The 27,865-nt window shown below is 36.0% G+C and overlaps 4 protein-coding genes across 6 annotated transcripts in view; 2 read left to right on the top strand and 2 right to left on the bottom strand.

The window, feature by feature from the left end:
* Positions 1–4,161, bottom strand: part of LOC114250136 (6-phosphofructo-2-kinase/fructose-2,6-bisphosphatase) — a 42,145-nt gene extending 37,984 nt beyond the window's left edge. For both annotated transcript variants that reach the window (XM_028183889.2, XM_028183880.2), the window contains exon 1: positions 3,649–4,161. The gene's annotated coding sequence lies outside the window, so the exon portion shown is untranslated. The remainder of the gene's footprint in view (positions 1–3,648) is intronic.
* Positions 4,162–8,557: 4,396 nt separating this feature from the next.
* On the top strand, positions 8,558–17,213 carry LOC114251287 (PI-PLC X domain-containing protein 3). Of its 2 annotated transcripts, XM_028185501.2 has the most exons (7): positions 8,558–9,020; positions 9,100–9,210; positions 9,943–10,105; positions 11,236–11,365; positions 11,620–11,778; positions 13,419–13,615; positions 14,442–17,213. In XM_028185501.2, exons 2-7 carry the CDS (start codon positions 9,108–9,110, stop codon positions 14,680–14,682), a joined length of 993 nt encoding a protein of 330 aa, XP_028041302.2. In that variant the 5' UTR covers positions 8,558–9,020; positions 9,100–9,107; the 3' UTR covers positions 14,683–17,213. The 2 variants fall into 2 exon arrangements, with proteins under 2 accessions (XP_028041302.2, XP_028041311.2); XM_028185510.2 differs by lacking the exon at positions 8,558–9,020 and having other exon boundaries at positions 9,081–9,210.
* Positions 17,214–17,360: 147 nt separating this feature from the next.
* LOC114251421 (uncharacterized) lies at positions 17,361–24,183 on the bottom strand. The gene is made up of 7 exons (XM_028185675.2): positions 23,965–24,183; positions 23,151–23,274; positions 22,671–22,786; positions 22,491–22,593; positions 20,990–21,150; positions 20,021–20,181; positions 17,361–19,485 (listed from the first exon to the last, which is right to left on the bottom strand). Exons 1-7 carry the CDS (start codon positions 24,082–24,084, stop codon positions 17,655–17,657), a joined length of 2,616 nt encoding a protein of 871 aa, XP_028041476.2. The 5' UTR covers positions 24,085–24,183; the 3' UTR covers positions 17,361–17,654.
* Positions 24,184–24,597: 414 nt separating this feature from the next.
* On the top strand, positions 24,598–26,964 carry LOC114250848 (glyceraldehyde-3-phosphate dehydrogenase 2). Its single transcript, XM_028184898.2, has 2 exons — positions 24,598–24,759; positions 25,745–26,964. The coding sequence occupies exon 2, from the start codon at positions 25,750–25,752 to the stop codon at positions 26,746–26,748; it is 999 nt and encodes a 332-aa protein (XP_028040699.2). The 5' UTR covers positions 24,598–24,759; positions 25,745–25,749; the 3' UTR covers positions 26,749–26,964.
* Positions 26,965–27,865: the final 901 nt, after the last annotated feature.

Below are 27,865 nucleotides of genomic sequence, written 5' to 3' on the forward strand. Positions count from 1 at the left end.
GATCAATGCTTTTCAAATGTGGTACTGCAGGTGGTTGTTGGGAATTCTATGGACTGCACGCCGGACCAACTTATACATTCTGAAGGAGCTCGATATTACCACAGAACTGTCTGCTATCTGCTTCCAACGTATTCTCATGTACTTCGGTCACATCTCTCGTAGAGACCGCAATAACTTAAGAGAAGCTGATGGTATGCAGTTGGTCAGGTTGACGGGAGAAGATCACGCGGACGCTCACCTACCCGTTGGTCTGATCTGGTAAAGCCATTCACCGGCCTGTTAATAACCGAGGATATAAATACTACCGAGAATAGGAAGACGTGGGGAAGCATAGTGCATCGAGTGATCAACATTTAAAACTAGACACGACCTTCAGCAATGAAGAGACCGACTCAGAAGAAGAAGAAGAGAATTACTCAAATAATATTTTCCTGAAAACCCCCTTCGAACAGTCCAACAGCTTGAGACGACATACCACTATGTCATATACCAAGAAATACGAGTATATCAAGCTATCTAAATATTCACAATTTCCAATGATGCTTCGAGTGTCGACGTTTCATCTTGCCCACAAACGAAATAAGCGGAATCGAGTTTGCCGTGGTAACTTGTGGAACCAGATGGGCGTGCAATGACATTTAAGGTAGGTAGAGATATTGATTTAAATGGGGCTAGTTTTAGGCTGTTTTTTTTTCTTTCTAATAATATGTGTAGGTAGCAAATGCGTTTTAAATTTTTAGTTTGCTACGTAGGTAGTCACAGACTGGATTTCAGAGAGCACCCGAATGTTTCCGGTTTTTTTTCTTGCCATAAAAATAAATCTATACTAATATTATAAAGAGGAAAGATTTGTTTGTTTGTTTGTTTCGAATAGGCTCCGAAACTACTGGACCGATTTGAAAAATTCTTTTTCCATTAGAAGCCGACATTGTCCCTGATGAACATAGGCTACTTTTTTTAAATTTTTTTTTTTTTATATTTTTGGTTTCATGTGTGTTTTAATGTTTCCGAAGCGAAGCGAGGGCGGGTTTAAATTATACGTTCCGGCTTAATTATGATGAAGTGTCGTATAACGGATATCGTGTAAAGTTAAAATACTCGAACCTTGCGAATGCTTTGTGGGTTTCATGATTAAGCTAGCTATTCGCTGTTGGCCTAAGAGGCTATTCCAGCTATGACGGGTAGGTGAGTTCAAGGGCTCAACCTGAAATAATTTGCTAACACTAGCCCTACCAAGAGTAATGCTTTGCAGAATCTACCACCGGATCAGAATCGCGACCCAATAAGAAAATCCGACGAGAAACTAAGTGGGTGGACCTTTGTGGAAGACATTAGTGAACACATGTAAATTACTGTTTTACTTGCATAGTTTGCACAGTTGCTTTACTCGTCATTATAACACCGAGCTCTGCCATTGGACAGATCAAATCACCAAAACGTGTTTCAATGTGGTATTTGAAAATCGGAGAACGTACGTTTGGTTTTAAAGGTTTGGTTTACTAACCAAACCCTGAATTGGAGTACTCCTCAACCCCATATCTTGAGATGAACGGTGATATTCACATCACCCAAGTAACAATGGCCACTTGATCCGCTCATCTAAGTAAAAAAGACTTGTGTACGCACGGAATCAGCAATGTGTAAATTGACATCGACAGTAATAGTAGGTAATTAATTAACTCTCGAATTCAATCAGTTTGTTTACAACATATTATCTTGTTTTCCCTACCTATGTTGGTAGCATTAAAAGGCTATACCAGCGTAATCTAACGTGTAGGTGAGCTCTCGGGGCTCAGCCCTGGGGGTGTTGCTAAAACTCGCCTTAGCAGCAGCAGTGCTTCGTAGAATCTACCACCGGATCGGAAACGCGACCCATTGAGTAGATACGACTAGAAACTCAGTGTGCTGTGTCTATGGGTTAGTTTACTCATTGAACCATTCGTCGCAAGCGATGGGTTTGACGAGAACGGTGACCGGTGCTTGAGGTATCAAAAATCACCGTTAGTGGATCGGGAGGATCCGAAATGACGTAGTTAGGACGAAGTCGTGTTTACCATCATATTCTCAATGCGGTGACAGCGCACTTGAACTAAATTCTTGGACATTTGATGTCAAATTTACTATTGAGTTACGTTTGGGTTCGTCAAAACGACTGCCCAACTCTTCAAACCGAAACGCATTACTGCTTCACGACAGAAATAGGCAGGGCGGTGGTACCTACCCGCGCGGACTCACAAGAGTTCCTACCACCAGTAATTACGCAAATTATAATTTTGCAGGTTTGATTTTTATTACACGATGTTATTCCTTCACCGCGGAAGTCAAACGTGAACATATATAATAAAAATCTTACATTTATTTCCGTTATCTGGTACCTGTAACACAAGTTCTTTACGAACTTATCACGGGACCAGTTAACGTGGCGTGATTGTTAGTAAATATTTATTTATTATTTGTTGCATACGTATTTCATTAGAAAAATTGGTACCCGCCTGGGATTCGAACACCGGTGCATCGCTCAACACGAATGCACCGGACGTCTTATCCTTTAGGCCACGACGACTTCAAAATTACCGTTTCTACAGGAGATGAGTTGGTTTTGAACGCATGTATGTTTATCGATATTAAATATGATGTCGTGGTTGAACGTATAGATAATAATTTCTATTACAAAACAGATGCGTAATGCGAAAAAATAATAAAATATTTATTATCTGATCAAAGCAGAAACCATTTTAAAGATTAATCAGCACCTTAAACGAAACATGTATAAATTCACATTAAATATTTTTGTTGTCTCCAATCCAAAGTTCATTATTTATATTCTTATGAAATATTTAATCAACTAAAAACTAGTAAAAACTGGTTTCAACCAACTTTCAAGATTTCGTTATTTATTCTGTCGTGTCTTGGATTTCGTGTTTTAGCTAAATTTAAATAATTATCAGTCTTAACGGTAATAAAAAAAAAACATTCCTATTTGTATTTTCGCTAAAAGGAGGTAGGTACACGCTGAAGAAAACATTCAATCCTTTTGCCTATAAGTAAATACCTGGTTTGGAACTTAATTGTACATCCCTATTGTTTTTTGGGGTTATTCAGACCTCCTTGAGCCGTTGCTATTAAGTTTACACTAGAATAACACAATAAGGTAGTTATGGATCTTTATTATTTAACACGAACGAACCAGAGCATGAACCTACAAGGTTGACGGGACAAGAATATTTCACGCTCTTTGTTGTTGGAACTCAAGTTTATTTTTCTTAAGAGTAAATTAAGCAGCTATTCGACATATTCGTTTTATATAATTTACCATATCTTTACTAGATATGTATGCGTAATTCAAGTTACTTAGTAAATTGGTCAACATTATAATATTTTAGTGAAGTAGTTGTTTAATTATTTTTTTCAATGCTTCCTTCGCTGTTAGGTGCTTATCGTTATGTGACTAATCTTTATATATAGTCATTACAAAAGTACTTAAAGCGCTTTATTGGTAATACGGATATTGTAACGGCTGCTGATAATAATGTACATAATAAAATTTAGGTAATAAAAAAACGACTACACAGGCACGTCGCACGCGTCTAATTTATTTCAGATAATAAACGTTATCAGGTAACAGCATAAGTTTTATTGTGAGCTTACCTGCTCGAATGACTAAATTCTTCCTTCGCAGTAGTGATCAGAAGATGTGTGCCTTATAAAATGCACTAAATCGTGGCGCATAGTAGTGCGCCCGTGTATAGCGGTGAACGTTTCAATACACATTCGATTAAAGTCCCAAAAAACGTCAGACTTCAATTTATCAACCGAAACTCTGGCCCAACATCTCACAGGGAACACGACACAGCGGGTGTACGGCTTCGTGCAATCAGTTGTAGTCTCCGTATTGCTTTCCAAACTGGTACGAGTGCAGCTCTCTCCGTGGGCTTACTTCACCCCTGAACGTATTTTACGCATTGTTACAATATAAACGCGAAACTATATTGATTTATATTATCGTTTATTTGTTTATTTTCGCACAATGATCTCGCTCGGAAAATAACAGTTGATTATTTCGTTTGCCACTGCTCAATATTCAATATGCCAGACGGCGGACGCAGCGTGGCGAAACTCGAAAACGACCGAGATATGAGAAGGTAAATGGACGAAGGCAGACTGGCTTCGGCTGACATCGATTCTTGTTCGGGTACGTTCGTGTGACGTCCTCAGAGTGCGGGGGGAATGTTTTGGCACGAGCTCCCTCTACCTACAATCATTTCCTAACCGTTCACTCATCAAGTCACAACATACGTACATACCAACTCCATATTCTAGTGAAAGATTTATAATTTACAAAACTTGATTCAACTTTTATCAGAACCGAGAGTAAATAAACAAATTATTGGTTTTTGTAATAAGAAACACGTGTGCTTCGTTTGTCGGCATATCACGAAATTGATGCAATTGAAGCCTATCCTAGTCCCGCACTTTAACATGCAAAATTCAATCAATTAAAGTCACAGAGGAATATATGAGATAGATTTTCGAAACACATACTAGTTTCTGTGCCTTTCATAGGATGAGTTGAACTAAACAGGATCTGTTTAGATACTTTTTTATATATTTTTTATTTAAATACCCTTGATCATGGTCATAGTAGGGATGGATGGCACAAGACCGTGTGGGAGGTCGCTAATACAGTGGACCGACCGAATTATATCTACAGTCGGAGGACTCGGAGGTCCTCTAAATGGGTGCAGTAGGATGACCTCGAGCAGGAAGAGATGAGAGACACGTGAGACGCCTCAAGTCTGACCCTCCAACACTACATGACGATCACGATCACTCTGTCAAGAGTGAAATGATTGAGAAGAAGAATGTTACCAAAATTTTAACTTAGTCAACTAAGTAATTATCTAAAACTAAATAATTAATGATGATGGTAAACCATACATACATACATACATACATACATACCCATTTGGGATATAACATAAGAAGTAATTTTGGAGTACAAAACAAGTAAGCAAATAATTTTCTTATTTAATAAATTCGAAATGAGAAAGTTCACGATAGATGAAAAAATCTTATTAAAGTTCACATTTACGTCTAGTCGAGCACGAATCTAATTTTATTCATACCCCACATTTAATCTAATATTTAATAACCTCTAGATATCTAACCTTAGCACACTGACCGACAACACTAGCTGCTTAAACACGAATATGAATATTACCTACTACAACCTCATTTTTATGTAATACAGGGTGTTAGAATTTAGAATTTTATATTTATACCGACAATATCATTGACTACCTTTGGTCAGTGCTTTTGCTTAGTAGACAGCTATTACTGCTACTGCTAAAATGGCTTTCAAAAAACTAAGTAGTTTAAAAATACATAAACGAATTACTTTTTGAATTTAACTCGTAATAAACCTTTAATTATATATTTATTTGTTGCAACAAAATGTTTATATATATAGTAGTCAAAGGGATTGCGTAAACTGGGGAAACATCTCAAAAGTTTATTCCCAGGGTTGAATTAAAGTGCGTTAGAACACATTTTGAAATATTAAAATATCACTATTAAAAAAAAGTTGAAATTTAATTTTACGGCTAAAATCTGTACGATATTTTAAATAGCTAGTATATACTCGGCAATGACTTATGGCTATTGAAAGACAGATTAAAATCAAGGCACACAAAAATTTATATACTCGCATTTATAAATAATCTTCACATAATCCAACATAATCTTAGATCGACAGGAGGTGAAATCCGTTTTTTTCCTACCTATGCTTATAGCCTTGAGAGGCTATATCAGCGTCGCCTTAACTAGTAGGTGAGCTCACGGGGCTCAAACCTGATGACGTTGCTAACACGAACCCTAGGAAAAGCCGTGCTTCGCAAATCTACCACCGGATCGGAAACGCGACCCACTGAGAAGATCCGGCGAAAAACTCAGTGGGCTGTGTCTGAGGGTTAATTTACTCGTCGAGCCCTTCGTCGCAAGCGACGGGTTCGACGAGAACGATGACCGGTGAAATCCGTGCGCATTCATAACGGCCATAAATCTTGCAAATCAGATTAGCAGATCTGTCAGATCTGTGTATTATTGTTATCCAGAACCCTGAACTAAGTTAACTTTTTCTGGTTTAGTTTTCATAATAAATTAAATATTACCATATTTCAGATGTTGAATTTATAAAAAGACTAGCGACCCGCCCTCGCTTCGCTTCGGAAACATTAAAACACACATGAAACCAAAAAAAATATTTTTTTTTTTAAAAAGTAGCCTATGTTCATCAGAGACAATGTCGGCTTCTAATGGAAAAAGAATTTTTCAAATCGGTCCAGTAGTTTCGGAGCCTATTCGAAACAAACAAACAAACAAATCTTTCCTCTTTATAATATTAGTATAGAAAAGTCTGAAAAACTGTGCGATGTAGTTTAATGAGGTTTTACACTCATCTCTATAAACCTAGCTTGTTGATTGGTTATAGTGGGTATCCTAGAGGTAATTGTACTAAGCTTCGTATATTTTTGTCCATTCTCCATTATAATCAAGATTGAATTACGACTAGCGACCCGCCCTCACTTCGCTTCGGAAACATTAAATTTTATTATTGATAGCGGAATCCCGCGATGTTACCCGCGGTTATTTTCGTAACGCGGCTGTCGCCGCGGGGCGAAACAAGTCTTGGAAAAAGTAGCCTAAGTTACTCCTTATATCATCAGCTACCTATCAGTGAAAGTCTCGTCAAAATCGGTCTAGCCGTTCCAGAGATTAGCCGGAACAAACAGACAGACAAAAATTGTAAAAAATGTTATTTTTGTGTATGTACCGTATATATATATTCATATGCATGTAGTAAAAAGCGGTTATTTCAATATTACAAACAGACACTCCAATTTTATTTATATGTATAGAAGTACCTATAGATGTTTGCTTGCTTTCCTCTTCCTATTGTATTATAAGAAAATGGATATGGTTTGATAAAAGATTTATTTTAAAACATCAGTGATCGCAATACAGATTTAAATTCATAATATCAAATGGATGTTCTGTGTGCCTGAAAAAGAACATGTTAAGTTCTATTAAAAACATACAAGATCCAGCCCTTTTTGCATTTGCAGGAAGAATTTCTAATATAAGAAGGATAATTATTCTAAAGCAACATTACACAAACATAAAAAAATGCCCGAAACACGTGACGGCAGTTTTAGGTCCTCGGCCAATAACTTGATCAAAATTAATCAAAATTATATTGTGTTTATAGAGCCAATTATTATAGAGCCAATTAACTTTAGCAAATACCTAACCACAATCACTACGTGAACCGCGCTTCTTTTTTTGAGATGTGAAGTGATTACCTCAAATATATCGGAAAAACAGTTATTTTACCACCAGGATCGCTTTGATATATACGTAGGCTGATCATTACAACCTGCGTGGGCCCATCATGCGTATTGTCCGTATTTAAATATGGCTACCCAAATTTAATGTCTTGAGAGATTCATTTCATTACTCGACATAGTTTCGTGATCGCATTTCCTTTCACAGTCAACACACGCTATGACTATATCGGACGTCCTAAGTTCCTAAGCATTTTACTTATTAGCTTAAGAGCGGTTCATTTTAGAGACAATATAATACGTGAACGTACAACTGTTTATTTTCAACCATTGTAAAAGTAGATACTTATCGAGAGACAACACAGACAGTATTTTTAATAAATTCAAACATGACAAAGCTAAATAAAAAAAATTACAATATAAATCACAAAAAAACACTCAAGGCTAGTTCCAAATAAGCCTACTAATCTACTTATAAGCTTTTTAATTCCTTTCACCTTATCTGGTGGACATCTAGCCGGTGCGTTGGTCAAAACAAAACAATCACACCATTCAGTCCGTCGGCTTAGAAACTAAACATAGTAGAATCTAAACTGCTTTTTGCATTTGTTAGTAGTGAGATTATTCTCATTGAGATGTTTAATAGATTCACTTTAGTTTAACAGCTCGATGCGTGTGTTACGTGTATTATCTAATTATCCACCAAGGATATGAACTAATAATATAATATCTGCTGGAGTACCCACCTAGCTGTTTCTTTGTGTCAGTTCTATTCGTTTGTGTGAGATGAAAATTCAAGATATGCTTGTTTTTATAGGTAAGCTTAAATGATATTAAATAAAAATAATGACCATTCTTTTAAAATAACATTAAATATAATTTAGTATTACTGTTGTTAACCGAAGCGTTTACCACAATGTAAAAAAATATCAAAAGTATACTTAAGAAACGAAGAAGTAAAATTCTGAGAAGTGAATTTATAAAAGTTTGCTGAGAAAAGTACTTTTTATATTCATCATTTTGATTGATTTTTGCATTGGATTGTGTTTTAGGACCCCGCTCTATTATTAAGGCATTTCTCAATAATGCTAACTATGAAACGTTTATTTAAATTTAATAATCTTGAAGCGTACGTTGACCACCCACCACTACAATGTCACGGGAAATTCATTAAGGTTGTCATGCATCTAATCTGAAATAAAACGTTTTGTCTTCCATCAAAAACTGCAAAATCAAAACGCAGACATTGACAGTTTTAAATTTGGAGCTCCTTTTAGTTTGTTAGCCTACTAATTTAAAAAGTCCTATTTCCCAGCCGTTTCAACAGCTGATAGTAACACTTTGAAAATTATTATAATGTTTCGTTTTGACTTTTGAATATTTATATTTTATTCCATTTCCAACAAAACATTTTTATTAGAAGTTATTTTACAATCTTATTTAGTTTTTTAAATATTTTTTACGATCATGATTACTTTAACAATGAAATGTGAATTACATCGTGACATGACAGATCATAAAAAAATAATAAAAGCCCAGCCTTGTAAAGCTCTAAGTCGATGAACTTTGGTACAAACTAGATTTATGACGACATTCCAGGCATCTACTTTGTTTCTTTGACCTCGTTCTGGCTCTCGTAGCAAGCCCTTTAATAATTGATCTCTTCAAGACGACGCGGTAAGCACAATGTTATTGATAGATTTATTTGATATCTCTGTTCATTTACAAAACATTTAAATGGTCTTTGTTATTGTAGCCATAACAATGAGTGAGGATGGAGCGGCGCACAACTTTCGTCTTGAATCATGGATGAGTGATCTACCAATACAGCTCAAGGATATACCAATAATCTACTTAGCCATACCTGGTGAGTTTTTCATTTCAACCATTTATCGTTAACTTTTAGGAAATAGAGTTTAAAAAGCCTTATTTGCAATTTAATTTATGTATTTATATAATGTTTACAAAACTGAACTAAATATACTGAACATTCATTGACTGCCTATTGATATTTAATTGCCAACTTTGTCTAGTGATTAGGGGCCCTAACAATAGTGAGTCAGTCAGTAGTCATGTAATTTAATAGTACTAAAGGAGTTTGGTTTTATTTGAGATTTTGGTCAGTATCTGTTAAAGATATTCCTTTTGTAGGATTTGTTGATATTCCTTTTGGCTTATGATGTCTTTGTTCTTTTTTGTGTTTATGACTAGATAGTAAATTTATAGCCTATCTTCACTTAAATAGTGGTGTCCCTAAAGCACAACATGAATGCTGCCATCTACCTATTGAGCTATGAAGTTAAAATATTGTGTTACTAAATGTACTACCTCATACAAACTATTGAATAAGAATTAAAACAAAATATACTTAATAAAATAGGGGATATTTTAGAAATTTTTGTTGGATTCTGTGATATGCACAGATGACATATGGTAGGCCTACATCGAAAAAGAGGACATGTCACACTGACGTTCGACATTCATAGGAATAGCGGACAGAAGAAAAATAGGATCCCTAATGATTAGTATCTACAGAAAAGTGCATGTTAACATAATGTTGCTAATAAGCATACCATAAAATCATAACTAATACTTACAGGCAGTCATGACTCAATGACCTACGGCATCACAAAATCTAGTGGCCTAGCACCTGACGCTGAACCTATTCTTCATCGCTTGTACCCTTTATTCCGAGGTACGATCTTACGATGGACAATAACACAAGCTCTTGACACCAAGCAACAACTACTTATTGGCATTAGGTACATTAAAATTAACATTACTAAGTTCTATGTACTCTGGCTTTTTGCACTTATATGAAAATTAAGTATAGACTTTATTTAGTGCAAAATCTAGTTAAATTATTGTTAATAATTGCTTAGACAGGTGAATGGCCAGCTGATGTTATGTGGTTACCAGAACTCATAGAAATCATAACCTGAATGAGATCACTTACTATCTCAAGATATTGGTTGAAACCTCAATTGTATAGTATATTATTTGTCCCACTCTTTAAGCCAGAATGCTACTGCACAGTAAAAAGATGTGGCAGTAATTGATGTAATTATCCATGTGCCCTCATGAGGCTTGTAACACTAGTAAATAGACAAACTATAATTTTTGTGGGTATCATTTTAATACACATTATTATTCTATCATTGTGTAAATCATTCATTAATATGTGCTAAGTACGTATTTCACTAGAACAATGGGTATCTATCTGCCTGTAGGATTTAAACACTAGTGTTCTGGGTGTCTTATCATTTAGGCCACAATTATCCCAAAACAAATGCATTAATGTTATAGTTGTATAGGTGTAGGTGTTAGTAACATAAATGTTGTCTTAATAGCCCTTAAGAAGCGTCTTAGGAAGTATACAGCTGAAGTTACCTATGTATTGACAAAAGATGTCATGAGAACAAAATGGATAGTAATGGACACAGAAATCTTTACAGTTGTTTTTCATTGCACCTCATTTGTAAAAGCTTGCACAACACAGGATTAATTCATTATTTCATGTTGCAACACGCTGTAGCTCTTTGTAATTAATGAAGTGTGGTTGATTTTGGCAATTTCAGCAATATTTGTTTATAAGATTATTACATACATCATACTATCTACTATACTGTTATTAACAAAAGGCACCATAAAAATCAATAATGAAATGAAATTAATTAATATATTCCATAGTTGCTTTACCCAATGTTTGCTTTGAAATGTCCACAGATTAGAAAAGGCACATGCTGACCTTAAAATATTACATAAAAAATCTAATGTAGAATTTTTTAAACCCACTTTACACCAGATTAGCCTTCAGCATGTTCATCAATCTATATAACAAAACTAATAACGAAAGTGATCAGTCAGTTAATTCTCTATTATGCTTTTTCAGATATTTAGACCTCAGGATCGCTACAAAATCTGGTGAAGACAATTTTTATTTCACACATGGTGTTTACGCTGCTGAAATAACAGAGGCACTGAAGCAAGTCAAAGAGTTTGTTGATGAACATCCTGGAGAGGTAATATTTAAATGTAAAATTTACTCTACCACATCTCCCAAATTGCCGAATGGATTCCATTCCATTTTTATATCCATCATTGTTCATTCCAACATAATGACACCTCATCACTAACAACTGCACAAAATTTTAACTAAATCGAATAAACAACGCAGGAAGGAACTCTCTAAACGTTTCTTTTGTAAATGTGATATAAAGGTAAAAAGGTCACTTTGCTATCATCATCTATAAAATATTCTCAACAAAAATTTCAGGTAGTGATACTTGACTGCCAACATTTCTATGGCTTCCAACCTGAAGATCACCAGAGATTGATGAGGCTCCTCCTCAATATGTACGGTCCCATATTGGTACCACGGCAGCTAGATTTGAAGGCTGTTACTCTGAATGCTCTACAACGACTAAAGCAGCAAGTGAGTGTCTTATTATAATATAATATAAGTATAAATTTTTCTGGTAGTATATGTTGTGAACCCGTACATTTTGATACGCCTATATTATCGATATCGACCATAAAGTAGTCATGCATTCCGGCTTGAGTGGGACAGCCGCTATATAATACAATTGAGGCTGATCTGAGGTCTTGCTGCAACTAACTGGTTTTATTACATGTCACGATGAAGGCATAGAAGTCAATCGTGAACACTTGGTTCCCGAATGACTTGAAGCCCCTAGACACCTGTTTAAAGATCTACCCGATCCACTAACACAGGCATAGTCTGGTGTGCTTAGTGCGAGCTTTTTAACGTTCTCAAGAGCGTAAAAGTTAACTCAAATTTGTATGCAGTTGGAACAGCGCCCCTAGCGGCAAATGTAGGAAAACGTTCCACCGTAATCGCACTCGTTGAATTCGTCGAAGAGCTCGATGCGAAACCTATAACATCAGCCCGCTGAGTTTCTCGCCCGGTAGTCGATGCATTCGCTGCCCTAGTTGCTAGGTCTCTTTCGGACGCGCTCAGGCAGCTGTTGACAAATGTCACCCCACCCCCCAATTTGGCCAAACCCTATACCGTCCATCTGGGGGTGCGTTCCACTAAGCGCCCACAACGATCAAAATACTCCTTTAGTCGTTCCACATAACGACCGCGATCGTTGTGGTCGCGGCGAAAACGTCACTTGTGATGTCATGACTTACGCTCACGCGAAGCCCACGACGACCCATCTAAAAAGGTGGGTCGAAGTGATCGTTGAAATTAGCGGCGTTTTCAAAATTCAAAGTATCAAAAATGGCGACCGTTAAGCTTACGTTATTTTATGTGGAAAGAGATACTATCTGGAGCATTATTGCGACCTCTTAGCAAATATCCAAGTGCCGCCGCAAAAGACATTTTAATTACAGTTGAACGTAAATTAATTAAATACACCACCAATATTAAATATGAAAGATTAAATTATAAATGTTTTCAATATAAATCGATTTAAACAATAATTAAATAAGTTTATTTTCAAGGTTTACAGATTATAACCTAACCTCTTAAAGCTTTTTATTAACTCGCCGTTTGTATTATTTACCTCCACGCTCAAAACGCTCTATAAATCCATTCCACTTGAGTTTACGAGAGTAACGCTCACAAGCAAGTGGAACGGGGAAAAAGTGCGGTCGTGAGCGTGATGGTTGTGAACGCTTAGTGGAACGCACCATGGGTAACCTTGTCCCGCCATGCGAACAATTTTTTATGTATTGTCTTAGTTTTACTGGATATTAATAAAAAATATATGGATTTTCCGTGGGTTTTAAACGTTTACAATTGAAATTTAAATGATTTTGCATGAGCATAGAGTGCAAATCTCACAAAATTGACAAAAAAATTGTGGGCCAATGTTATATTGAGAGTGGGGTAACTTTGCCAGTATAAGAACTGACAATAAGTACGTGTCAACGTCCTCGTCGAATCCATCGCTTGCGACGAAGGGCTCGACGAGCGAATTAACCCATAGACACAGCCTACTGAGTTTCTCGTCGGATCTTCTCAGTGGGAAAAAAAAAGGTACGTGTACACCGTGCGTTTTCTCCTTTAGGCCGCGACGATTTAAACAGAGCTCACGTTCGTAGGTGATTGTGGTGTACCGCCACGAGTCTGTGTACGCGACGGGCGAGTTCTGGCCGCCGCAGACGTTGCCGTCGCCGTGGCCGCGCCAGGACCGCGCGCCGGGGCTGCTCGCGTTCCTGGGCGCGCTGTGTCGGCACCCGAGCGCCGGCTTCGTGCACCAGGCCGTGCTCACGCCCACGCCGGCCTTCATCGTGCTCAGGTATATAACGAGTCTGTCGTTACTGCATCTATTTTACTCTGTGGTTTTTTTCCCTACCTATTCGCTGGCAGCTTAAACGGCTATTCCAGCTACGCCCTTACATATTGTGCGTGTATACATGTCACGATAAAGTATAGAGCTTATCTGCGACCATTTATAAACTTCAAACCGTTTTAGTGTTGCCAGACTATTTATATACTAGCTGACCCGACAAACGTTGTTTTGCCATATAAATTATTTCTTGGAAAGATAAATAACATACCGACTGTAGCGCCATCTGCCGGGCTGATTTGTGAATTTAAATCAACCAAGGCGGCACCCAAATGCATACAAAAAAAATCATTCGGTTCAGCCGTTTAGGAGGAGTTCAGTGACAAACACACGCATAGTAGAAATATATATAAACTAGCGACCCGCCCTCGCTTCGCTTCGGAAACATTAAATTTCATTATTGATAGGCGAAGTCCGCCATGTTGCGCGCGGTACGACAATAACTGCGGGTGACGCCGCGGGGTGAAGCTAGTCTAAAAAAGCCGAAGGTACTCCTTATATCATCAGCTACCTATTAGTGAAAGTCTCATCAAAATCGGTCCAGCCGTTCTAGACATTAGCCGGAACAAACAAACAGACAGACAGACAAAAATTGTAAAAAAATATATTTTGGTGTATGTACCGTATATATTTATATATATATTCATATGCATGTAGTAAAAAGCGGTTATTTCAATACTACAAACAGACACTCTAATTTTATTTATTAAATATGTATAGATAAACGAGAACTTTATTTACTATTTAAGAACTTTATTTACCCAAAACGTTACAGATGGATATCAAGTCTCCGCGATAAATGCGCATTGCCGGTCATCAACGATGTGTTACCAAAATTATCTGATTTCTCTCCCGGACCCCCGGCACCGGACAACGCGACGTTCTCGCGGGCGCCCGTCAACGTAGTCATCGCAGACTTCGTTGACATCAATGACTCGATATTCTCAAAAACTATAATACAGTTGAACATGAAATTGTTGAGAAACACAGATGTCCTTTATCACACCAACGAATAGAAATAAACTGAATCCCAATTTTATTTTACGACTAGCGTCCCGCCCTCGTTTCGCTTCGGAAACTGTAATTTGATTTGTTATTGATTTCTCCACTATTTAATGGATGTTATTATACATATAAACCTTCCTCTTCAATCACTCTATCTATTAAAAAAAACCGCAACAAAATCCGTTGCGTAGTTTTAAAGATTTAAGCATACATAGGGATATAGGGACAGAGAATGCGGCTTTGTTTTATACTATGTAGTGATGAACGTAAAAATTATTACATATTGACTTCCGTTGATGGTTAGGACTAGTCGATTTGACTATGTTATTTAAATCATTCCTTTATTTATTTTTATTTATTTATTTTATTAGGCTCACAATACACATCACAAGCTAAAGATACATAAAAAACACAAATAAAAAGAAACAAAATCTGGCTTGTAACATAAGTCATGTGCGCACGACAAAACAAGACATATAGTGCTGAATTCGTATAACAATGTTCCTTACAATTATGACAAAACAACACAATAACAAAAACTAATCTAACGAATAATGGAAGGAAAAAAAAAATTATTCACAATATAATACATTAAACAATTACATTAACCTACCTATTAATAAAGTGGAGGATGCCCTTGAACATTTTTCTAAACGTAACCAACCTACAAGTAAAAATATCTAACTCAGGTGACGACCTTGCCAGTTCGTTATAGGTACGACACATTCGGGTAATGGGATTGTAGTAAGATATATTGTTTTTGTAAATTAGCAATGCAAACAAATTGGTTTTAAATTTTTAACTACAAACACATACATGTACACATATCGACGGGTGAAATGGTATTTGGTTTAAGTGACATTTTTGCAACTGTACAGGAAATCCATATAAAGTTTAAAATTTTTAAAAAATATAAACAAGATATTACTTTAGCTATTTGAATGGGGTAAACTTATTGAAAGTCAATTAAAAACATTGAATTGTTGATACTAATGCCAAATAAAACAGACTTTTAGTTACAAAGATAAATTTGTATAAAGCGAAATGTTGCTTAAACCAAATAGCCCTCACCACTTGATGTAGAATAGATTGTTACATATTTGTTACATAGCGAGTGTATTGAAACAACTTAAAAAAGCGACGATCCAAAAATTGTTTAAATCACATCTGAACTTCAGACAATTGTAAAGTCCCAACACTAAAGCACTTTTTGCAATAAACTAAAAATTGATAATAAATATAATTAATCATTTGGTGAATTCCGGTCAGGAGAGTGAGCAATAAAATAATTGTATTGTCATTTTATTATGTGTACCTAACTCCGTAAATTAACTCTGCATTCAAGTTACGTGAAAGCGTCCATTTAAACCCTTTATATAATAATAGTTATGAAACAGACCTGAATGTTCGTATTTTAAATATTGTATTTATTCATATTTTGCAACACAGTGGTCAATCTTAAAGTAGTATAATCATATTTTTAATTAGAGATTTTTTCCTACCTAATCACCGCTAGCTCTGAGAGACTATTTCAGCCACACGCTGTTTGGTATTGTGAACTCACGGACTCAACCTATAGTATTTGCTAACATTAGCCCTAGCAAGAGCCGTGCTTCGCAGGATCTACCACCGGATCGGAAACGCGACCCACTGAGAAGATCCGGCGAGAAACTCAGTGGATCTTTTTCATAGTACGATCGAAGTACGAAAATTTATTTAACGATATTAACAGCGATGCGTGGCCTAGTTTAATTAATAAAAAAATAAAAAAGTGCAATATATTGTGGCCTTATCGATAATAGCGAACACAAAAGCATAGTTTAGTTTATGCAAAATAAATAAAATAAAATAACTATTCAGTAATACTATGCACAACTTCATGCGGGAAATAGCAATGAGATTATATTTTATAATGTGACTAGTACACAAAACACGGTTTCTTGTTCTAATTTTAAAAGATATATGTATAGGCAGTTAATTAGTTTTAATGAATGATTCAGGTCATATTATATTTTATGTGATCATAATGTGTTTACAAATGGTATATTTACTAATAAAAATTTGTGGTGTACCCATAATAAAATACTTAATGTTTTATAGAGGTAATAGTTAAAAACTGAATCTGACAAGATCTGAAATAAATAAATTTATATTTTTATAACATATCAACATACTTAATATACTTTATGTATAAATTTGTATATCCTTTTTTATATGATTTTATAAAAACTGTGTACTGTATGTTTTTTTTAAATAATGACTTAGAATAAGCGGCCTTTTATATATCTTATAAAAATGTGATATTTTCAAGTGTACTTTTTCTCTAATTTTAAGTAATACTGATATTTTACTACGAGGATAATGAGTTGATTTGTCTTTTTTTCTTTTTTAGATGAATACAATAAAATTCATTAAGATTGTTACTGTACCTGAAAATACAAATAAAATTAATAAAATTCAAATAAATAAATTAAATGAACCTTTAAAAATATGGAATACCAATAAATGTTGTTCTTTAAAATGTAAAGATCTGTAAACTTTATACTTGTGAAATGTTTTTTATTTACGCCTTAAACCCATATTGTTGTTGGAAATAATATTTAAGATTTTAATTTTGGTCACTGGCGATACGCGATACCCTCTGCCTGCTTCGGTTGAGTTTTGTCTCAGCCGAGGCTCGGACGTGGATTATTGAAGCGATAGAGATTTTACTTGGTACAGCTTTGACATGCTCATGCTGAAATTAGCACATTTTGTTACGCTAAATTCACCCTTAATTTAAGACTGTTAAGATTTTGACAAATCTGCTTTATGTGACATTTGCGGTGTCGTCGACTCTGAAGTGAAAATTTGTCGTCGTAAAGAGCTCTCATCCTAAAAATATAAACATATATCAATAAAACAGCCCATACTATTAAAGATATCAAGCAATAAACTGAAGTTATGGGAATTTTGACTGTTCATTTATTTAAATAAAAATATATTACATAATTGGTTTTCCGAATACATTAGTACAAAATTCATCTAGTTGAATTTTTTCACACAAATCTTTGAACGACCACTTCTTTCGTTTTAGCGTTTCGACATCTCCATTGTCCAACGCTGAAAACAGTTTATCGGATAGTTCGTCTGATATTTCGATAATCTTGCAAATTTTGTCCAAGCGAGATAGATCTTCGAGTGAATTCGTCAAATCGGTAATGTGGATAACTTGAGACGTCCGACCGCGTATTTCGAAAGAACATTCCGATCCTGTACCGCATTCGCTATCGAGTTTTTCAAATAAGTCTATTTTATTTCTATTAAATTCGCCGTACGCGGATGTGGCAATGGTAATTTCAGAGCATGTGGACTTTTTATTAGCTATGACAATAACTGGTTCCGGTGTTAGTTTGTTTAAACAGTTCATTAAGTTCTTCGAGCTTACAATAGCATTGTCTCGATTCGTTTCGCTGTCACCAAATTGCAATGAATTAATTAAATTTGTTTGATTCTTGTGGATATCCAAAGTTAATTTGTCAGAAATACTTTGGTAATTTTCCTCTTTCAAAATATCTGTTTTTGTTACGCCAGACATATCAATGCTGCTACTGTTAATTTCAATACTCGTTTCATTGTCTTTAAGTTTTAAATTTATCTGCTCTTCTTTATTTGAACTATTAGGTCGTAAAAGAATTTCATCGGTTAGTTTTTCAGTTTCAGGATTTAGCTTTAAATCGAAATCTTCTTTCGTATTTTCTTCGTTTATAAAATTATCATTAATTAAATGTGTTCTACAGTTATCTTCTTGCTTTACTGTTCGGATGCCACTTTTGTTTGTATTGTTTATATTCATATGTTCACGACAATCACGAAGTAAAATGATTTTTTCCGTTTCAAAATCGATGTTTCCAATTTCAATACTGCTACTGCTAGATTCGTCTTTCTCATAACTGTTCGCATGCATACGAACATTATCTTGTGGGATATCGCTAGATGCTGAATCTGTTTTAGTTTTTTCATCTAAATGCTTAGTATCGGTGTTTGAAACCTTAACTATTGTATTCGATTTCTTTCTTTCAGTCGTGAAGCTGTTCTCTGGAATCGGATCCGGTAGTAAATTCAATTTATAGCTGCGAGATTTCTTCAGCAAATCTTCAGTGATGTTGACCATTTTAGAAAATTCACGTTTAACTTTTTCTAAGCGTTCCTGGGCCTTAATTGTATTAGTTGGATTTGCAAACGAGATACAACTATGGAAAAATGATCCGCTGTAATTGCGCACGCCTGTTTTTGTGGTTAGATCGTTTTCTTTCGAAATTTTAAAGGTATCTTTTGAGTATTTTGCCTTACAATCATTATCAGACGCTGTATATAAGTCTGGTCTCCTCAACGGTTTCATTGCATCTGCGTTGTAAGTATTCTGCTTACTTTCATTAGTGTTACGGAATACCTTGGAATTCTGTGGAGCATCGCCATAACTTTCCACGGCGGCTTTTATATTCTGTATTTTATCAACAGAACTATTTTTAGATTTAACTTGATCTCTGAACTCGGATACCAAAACGAACTTTAACTGATTTTCAATAAACAATACAGTGTCTACGACACGGCACGCGTAGGAATATTCATTTTCGTACCAACACACGATTTTGTAGAAATCCGGCTTTAGCTGTAAGCTAGAATTCCCGTCCACGATGCACGAGTGCTCGTCACCAGCGAAATCCGAAGAAACGTTATCATCCCTTGTTACCTTTATAATGTTCTCCATCTTGCTACGACCGGCCTCTTCTATCTTCTTTAAAATATCTTGCCAAGTCGTTTCCTTACATAGACTAGAAATTGTTAAAATATTTTAGACTAGGTATTTCATTTGCACTATTTTGCAGATAAAATCGCAACGTTTTGAATCGAGACCTTTGTTGTGTAGTACTATAATATTGGGACTTGGACTTGAAAGGGCCTTCCACTAATTAACACGAGATAACCGTTCTTATCTCGCATGCAACGGAGACTGTCTTCCTACGACGCTACGCAATTATTGTTTTTATTTTTATCGTGCTTGTAGGCAGACGAGCATACGGGCCACCTGATGCTGAGTGGTTACCGTCGCCCATGGACTTCAGCAACGCTAGAGGCAGAGCCAAGCCGCTGCGTAACAAATATGCAGATAATTTGTCAGCCTTTAGTAATTAATCTAAAATACCAGTACAGTGCCTGCTTTTGCCTTGAAGCCGTCGTTCTTGTTTGGACGGTGGGACAGCCTTTATACAATACAATTGATACCTCGATGTCTATAGGCTCCGGTAACCGTAACACCGACTGGGTCCAGATCTCGTCTGCCCGTGTAGAGCAATAAAAAAAACCAACCGGATAGAAATATCCAAAACGGAAACGTTGACAATCGGTACTCGAAAAGCTAAACCGGTCAGTTTGTCTTTAACTTGTGGCATGATTTTGCTAAGGGCTTTACATGCTCCTGTGGCGGCCGGTATGATGTTCTGATGTATACTCCGATGATCGCGCCAGTGCTGCAAGAGATAAGTTAGGAAAATACTTTTAAAATCAAACAATATTGTGTTCGATAGTGCATCAGATATGCCTCTGGCATTGCCGTTATTCATGACCGACGGAGACCAACTATGAGTAGGTAGATGTACTTGACTGTTCCTGTACGTTCAATACCCATAAAAAAAGGAATAGGATAGAAATTGGTTTTAGAGGAATTTAATGAAAATAATGCGGTGAAAACTAGCACGAACTAGATTTGGGAGAAAATAGATTGCGGCATCCGACCCGTTTCTCGGCCGAAGTCTGCCTTTGGTTGAATATCGGCATTTTCGGGCTGCGTGTGTTTGTTTTTGACTAATGTTTTTTTTTTATTCCTTAAATGTGTGGACGACCTCACAGCCCACCTGGTGTTAAGTGGTTACTGGAGCCCATAGACATCTACAACGTAAATGCACCACACACCTTGAGATATAAGTTCTAAGGTCTCAGTATAGTTACAACGGTTGCCCTACCCTTCAAAACGAAACGCATTACTGCTTCACGGCAGAAATAGGCGGGGCGGTGGTACCTACCCGTGCGGACTCACAAGAGGTCCTGCCACCAGTAATTACGCAAATTATAATTTTGCGGGTTTGATTTTTATTACACGATGTTATTCCTTCATCGTGGAAGTCAATCGTGTACATTTGTTAAGTACGTATCTCATTAGAAAAATTGGTACTCGCCTGCGGGATTCGAACACCGGTGCATCGCTAGATACGAATGCACCGGACGTTGTAGTTCTGGCTTGGGACTGCTAAACGTGGAACTTATATGATTTTCATTAACCTTCCCTCTTAAGCACAGTCCATCTAGCGGTTTCAATGATGGCGTCATTGCATGTATACTTGTAACGAAACCTTCGGATACTCCATAGTTATCTTCCAATATCTTTATGACCGGTGCCAAACAATATAAAGTGCTTGATGCACACGACAAAACTTTCATGTCTGGAAGAAATGTGTTCACAATGTGTGAAAAGGAGTTCACTATTTATTGTTGAATTTTATAAAATAACTAGCGACCCGCCCTCGCTTCGCTTCGGAAACATTAAAACACACATGAAACCAAAAAAAAAAAATTAAAAAAGTAGCCTATGTTCATCAGGGACAATGTCGGCTTCTAATGGAAAAAGAATTTTTCAAATCGGTCCAGTAGTTTCGGAGCCTATTCGAAACAAACAAACAAACAAATCTTTCCTCTTTATAATATTAGTATAGACATAGTAATTAGTATGATTCAAACTACTTTTACGGCTCAAGTTCGGGCTTACAATAATAATTATCATTAAATTCTCGTACGGTGTTCGTTGGAACGAAAAATGTAAAACATACGAATAATTAGTTTTAATTATGTCTAGGTATAACTCTGCGAATACCGAATACTATAAAACATAACAGGCGAAGCGGAATTTCATTAACTTGTTACCGTTTAATTAGAATTAAAGAACTCGAATCAAATTGAGCTTACGAGGCTGCAAAGTGTGTTACCACGATCGGTACCAGCGATATTTCATTATCGCCATCATCAACCCACGGACGTCCACTAATGAACATAGGCCTACCCCAGCCATAATTAGATATTTGTAAATCAAGTGTTCAGACTTGATAGCAGTTTGTTTGCCTTCTTTTTTTTACTAGAGGTAGAGATACTGCAGAGAAGTTCACGGCACGCCTGGTGAGCGATTATGAAAGCCCATAAACATTGCTATATCGATACTGCTGCGAAACATGAGACATGTTATTGAAGTGTTTTCACCCGAACGTGTGAGGGGTTCTCAGCAAAAATAATCAGTTCGGCGGTACCGGACCATGTGGCCTAACAATACTTTGCCACACAAGTAATCAAGAATATTCGCAAATATCGCAAGATTCATTTTATTCCACGAAGTATCGACGACTCATTGTGTAAGATGTCCGTGAAAGCGTGTTGGGCAAGTCGTGGTTTAAGTAATAAATATGTACTGGTGGTACGTTCTACCACACTGCCTATTTCTGCCGTGAAACAGTAATGCGTTTCAGTTTGAAGAGTGGGGCAGCCGTTGTAACTGAGACCTTAGAAATTATATCTCAAGGTAGGTGGCGGCATTTATGTTGAAGATGTCTATAGATTCCGGTAACCACATAACACCAAGTGGGCCGTGATCTCGTCTCGTGGGCCAAAGTAAGCAATAAATATATAAATAACTGCATTTTTTACCTTCGACATAGTCACATACCTATCGTTGCGAATACAGCAAACGTCGCAACTATTAAGCCAACGACCCTACAATTCATAGTAAAGCAGTCACCTGAACATATTTCACCATCATTGACTCCCAAAATCAACATTGGTACGTCGACGCTTGGTGCAGTTACAATCACACGTTTGACTCTAACGCTTCGGAGATGACCCTGGTGGATAGAACTTATTAGCCTAGTAACGCTTGTGATGCCACTTTTTTGTAACGTTTATTTTTGAAGCGTCTAACCGAAGCCTTTTCCAGTGAAGTGAACATTCCAGAAGATTCGATAACATATTGAACGCCAGCAGATTGCCATGGTATACTGGACGGCAGTTTCTCGCGGAATATTTTTATGGGATGACCTGGAAGAAATGCATTTATTCTGCAGATAAATCCAAATAAGATGTTGAATCGCATTACATTCAATCTTGACACAAGCAGATGAAACCACTTCATGTCTCAAGGTGGTTAATGTAATAATTTCAAATTTCTCACACAAGTCAACTTAGCATAGCATTATCAGTTACACGTGGTACGAATCCAAGTGTTGTTTCTGAATGTATTTGATAGATACCGAGATTTATGTAATATTTAGATCTGCGGACACACCCAAAAGGTCATCGTACTTATGGAGTGCGATAAACACCGCGATAAAAAGAAACTAGTAAACAACTTCAGTATATAACATCGTATTTATTTAATAAAATGACGAAACTATTAACGAACCGTCCACAATTATTTCGTTATCATTTCGCGTGACCGTTCCCGAAAACTTTCCATGTGTGGAGTCGAATTTTATCAAATAGCAAATGTATTCTGCATCGATTGCTGGGTCGTTTATAGCTGTTACCTTGAAGAGGAATTAATAAATCAAAATTTCTAGTTCTATATCCAATAATAAATAAAATAAATAGTATACCTATCTAAAAGTCAGTTAAACGAATTTAGGATTTCATTTTATTAAAATATAAGAACTGAAAACCGGATATTAGCTAGCATTGACCTTTATAAGGGTCGCAAGGTATTGTAGATTGTAGTATCAAAGGGATATTCAAGCTTTGCCGGTTCTGTAGGCGAGCTTATATGGCTCAGTCTGAGAGAAATTGCTAACACTAGCCCTAGCAAAAACAGTGCTTCGCTAAATCTATCACCAGATCGGAACTGTGACCCACTGATCCGCCGAGATACTCAATGGGCTCTGTTTATCTCTGTTTATCTTTAGGTTGCACGTTGAGCTTTTCGTCGCATAGACGAGTTCGCCGATATCGGTGACCGGTGCTTTGAGTGCCAAAAAGCTCTGAAACTTAATCGGGCGTTCCGTTGTCCCTGTTATCTGAATCGAGATATAGTTAGATACGGCCACGATAATCCAATTGGAATGCTTATTCAGAACCTACCATTTTATAGTCAGTTTTCACTATATTTTACAATTTTACCCCTAAAGGCTGATTTCTAACATATTACCAGTTTCCTTCATTTAGAATGCAGTTCATAATTTCCATTCCGTCAGTAAGAATCTAACTATGTTAATTGTACAAACCTCTAGCTCGTTGTGTAGGAGACATGTTCTAAAAATAATTCTGCCAATTCGGCCGAATCCATTTATACCTAATTTAGTTGCCATGACAAATTTAGTAAAAATGATCCGAAATACATACATAGGTATTCTATTAGGGTAAGAATAAGTTCATCTTGTTTACATCGGGCTTGTATGTCGTGTCTTAGCGTTTGTATAATCTATGGCATACAATAAAAACTATTTGACTGGACTTTTTGGCGGGAACGCGAGGAGTGAAGTTGTGTGATTTGTTTTATTTTGTCTATTTAGTGTTTCTTCAGGTTTAAATGTGTAATAATGGTGGTTTATTAACTGTTTAATATCTGTGAAAGTGCACAAATGTGGGAAAATGAAACATAGCTGCTGGACGTAGCTTCTCGGGTTCCTCCAAAAAGTCCACTGAAAAAATCTCAGTAAATGACCACCATTTTACTGCGATTATATTTCATCCCATATCATCTCATTTCATTAAATTTCATCCCAGTTGATTAATGTCTCAAATTAATCATCTTCATTTCATTTCACTCCATTTATTATCATTTTTCATAAAATTAAGAAAATAAAGTAAAATAAGACATGACTTAAAGGTCTTAGTTACCAGGTCATAAAATCTCTTAAAAAAAAAAGATTTTATGGTTGCGTCTGGCCCTTCTCTAGGAAAATTCCAACTTGACAGATTTTGTGAATTTGTCCTTCATCTGACATTTTAAAACTCCATCTTGTACAGAGCGTACGTGGTGGTGGTCAGTTATTCAACAAATTTTCTATAACTTGCCGGTAAGCAAATTTATCATGTTTGTCAAGGTTAATTTTCAGAATTTTTTATGCATTATAACTAGTAACTACTATAATATCTGTTTTACTTTGATACCAGGTCGCTGCAACCACGTAACAATTTCACGATCCATTTTCGTATTATAAAACTTTAACTGAAAAAAAGCATAAGTCATAAAAGTTATTGATCCCAATAAAATCTACATGCTTAAATAGTAACTACAGAATCTTGTGATTATGGTATTTGTTAAATTTTTGTGTGACCTCTACGTGACCTCCACGCGCCGGTACCTACGCTCATCAATAAATTGGGTATTTCTTCAAAAAAGCTATATCATATGAGATTAGTAACAAAAAAATCATCTATCGCGTATTATAACTAGGAATAAAGTTTATTATAAAAGAAAATAATAATATCTCATAAAACATCAATTTCGCTGAAAAATAAAAAACTAAAGTAAACAATTTTAATAAATATCTGTAATATATTAAACTAGCGATCCGCCCTCGCTTCGCTTCGGAAACATTAAAACACACCTGAAACCAAAAAAAAATTAAAACATTTTTTTTTTTTAAAATAAAAAAAAAGTAGCCTATGTTCATCAGGGACAATGTCGGCTTCTAATGGAAAAAGAATTTTTCAAATCGGTCCAGTAGTTTCGGAGCCTATTCGAAACAAACAAACAAACAATCTTTCCTCTTTATAATATTAGTATAGATGTATCATTTATAATTATCACAACACATTTTTGGTCCTCTAATTTTTGTTTTAAATATCTTTTTTCTGTTTCATGTACAATTTTCCTACAGATTTAAAATTTACAGATTAATTCAGAATGTGAAACAGTAGTACCTATGTATTACTTTTTTAATTTATAAGTATCAAAAAATTTCATAAAATGTTTTAAAAATAATACAATTATGTATAAAGAAAAGTAAATTGTTTCTACCTAAATCTAGTTTTAATTTGTCTTTATTTTCATTGCAGAGAACATGTCAAAAATTGGAATCAATGGATTTGGCCGCATTGGCCGTTTGGTGCTCCGTGCTTCTATTGAAAAGGGAGCTCAAGTGGTCGCTATAAATGACCCTTTCATCGGTCTTGACTATATGGTTTATCTTTTCAAGTATGATTCCACCCATGGCCGTTTTAAGGGCAGTGTTGAGGTTCAGGATGGATTCCTTGTTGTTAATGGTAACAAAATTGCCGTTTACTCAGAAAGGGACCCTAAGGCCATTCCGTGGGGAAAAGCTGGGGCTGAATATGTTGTAGAGTCTACTGGTGTCTTTACCACTACAGATAAAGCATCTGCTCACTTGGAGGGAGGTGCTAAAAAAGTTATTATCTCAGCTCCCAGTGCTGATGCCCCCATGTTTGTTGTGGGTGTTAACCTAGAAGCTTATGACCCCTCTTTTAAGGTCATCTCAAATGCTTCCTGCACCACAAACTGTCTTGCCCCACTTGCAAAGGTTATTCATGATAACTTTGAAATTGTTGAGGGCTTGATGACTACTGTTCATGCCACAACTGCTACACAGAAAACTGTTGATGGACCTTCTGGAAAATTATGGCGTGATGGCCGTGGTGCTCAACAAAACATCATTCCTGCCTCTACTGGTGCTGCCAAAGCTGTGGGTAAGGTTATCCCTGCTCTTAATGGCAAGCTGACCGGAATGGCATTCCGTGTCCCTGTTGCTAATGTATCTGTTGTTGATCTAACTGTTCGTCTTGGAAAACCTGCAAGCTATGAAGCCATTAAACAAAAGGTCAAGGAGGCAGCTGAAGGTCCTTTGAAGGGCATTCTCGGCTATACTGAAGATCAAGTTGTGTCCTCAGACTTCATTGGTGATTCACACTCTTCAATCTTTGATGCTGCCGCTGGAATTTCTTTGAATGACAACTTTGTGAAGCTGATCAGTTGGTACGACAATGAATATGGTTATTCCAGCAGAGTCATTGATCTCATCAAGTACATTCAATCTAAAGATTAAACTCTTGATCAAATGTATGAATGTAAGGATATTTTCAATATGTACGTCGAGATTATCTATCGGCTTAAATATAAGTTAAGATTATTATTATTTTTTGTAAATTATTTTACTACTTTGAATAGTAGTACACTGCTTGTTATTTAGAAAATACTTATAGAAATGGTTTGATATATTCAAGTATTTGACGAAATCACAAAAATAACTTATGCAGTTGCAGTGAAATAAAATATTATTCAATCAAGATTGTTTTTTATTACACAATCCTAAATATCATGTACTCATGAGCGATGATTCTTTGGAAGATATTTGAAAAAATGGAAATCAGGAATGTGAAACACTAATTTTTTTAAACGTGACTCACTTATTAGTTACGGCGAGTGGTATATCTATATATATGTTTTTATTGCCCTTGTAGGCAGACGAGCATACGGCCCACCTGATTTTGAGTGGTTACCGTCGCCCATGGACTTCAGCAACGCCAGGGGCAGAGCCAAGCCGCTGCCTACCGATATACGCCTGTATATTCGTATCTAGTGATTAACTCATCTTAAAGAATTAACTAAGATTTTTACGAACGACTCATGACAGGAATTACTTCTAATTATATTTTGTATTGCTTTATATAAGGAAGGTAGGGTAGTGTTATCCACTTCTGCAACTTCACAGAAGCATGCTTTACCACTAGTATCTAACAGAAAACTAAGTTTTTAAACTGGTGAAAGCATACCACTTGTGTTAGTGGATATGAAGAACGTAGTATTAATAACTAACCAGAGACAAAAATTATCCGTTTAAATTGTAGCGTTGCTTATTAACATAAATAAGAGTATAGAGACGAGTACCTACCTACTAAAAGAAGGAAATCAATTTTGGTTAATTAAAAGTATTTATAAGTAGAAATCTGAAGATTTGTTAGAATGTACGCAGTTTCCTTCTTTTTCAATTCTTGCTTCTGGCAGGCCATTAAACAATATTTAGTTACGATGTGGGATTCGCTAAGCATTTAACACTGACCGTAAGCTTCTTTGCCTAAAACGATTATATTTTCTTTTAAATAAAAAAGAAAGACCAACAATGTTGAATTTCGAATTTGAGAAGAAGATTGTCTTCTACACTG

Source organism: Bombyx mandarina, chromosome 03 (genome assembly GCF_030267445.1).
Source record: "Bombyx mandarina strain Sakado chromosome 03, ASM3026744v2".
Classification (NCBI taxonomy): Eukaryota; Metazoa; Arthropoda; class Insecta; order Lepidoptera; family Bombycidae; genus Bombyx; species Bombyx mandarina.

Coding starts and splice junctions, on each gene's coding strand:
- LOC114251287 (XM_028185510.2), top strand. CDS start 9,081: ATGGTCTTTGTTATTGTAGCCATAACAATGAGTGAGGATGGAGCGGCG. Junction 10,106..11,235: donor CAACTACTTATTGGCATTAG/GTACATTAAAAT, acceptor ATGCTTTTTCAG/ATATTTAGACCTCAGGATCG. Junction 11,366..11,619: donor TTGATGAACATCCTGGAGAG/GTAATATTTAAA, acceptor CAAAAATTTCAG/GTAGTGATACTTGACTGCCA.
- LOC114251421 (XM_028185675.2), bottom strand. CDS start 24,084: ATGTATGTATTTCGGATCATTTTTACTAAATTTGTCATGGCAACTAAA. Junction 23,275..23,964: donor TCCTACACAACGAGCTAGAG/GTTTGTACAATT, acceptor TTCCTCTTCAAG/GTAACAGCTATAAACGACCC. Junction 22,787..23,150: donor TAACGAAATAATTGTGGACG/GTTCGTTAATAG, acceptor CATTTCTTCCAG/GTCATCCCATAAAAATATTC.
- LOC114250848 (XM_028184898.2), top strand. CDS start 25,750: ATGTCAAAAATTGGAATCAATGGATTTGGCCGCATTGGCCGTTTGGTG.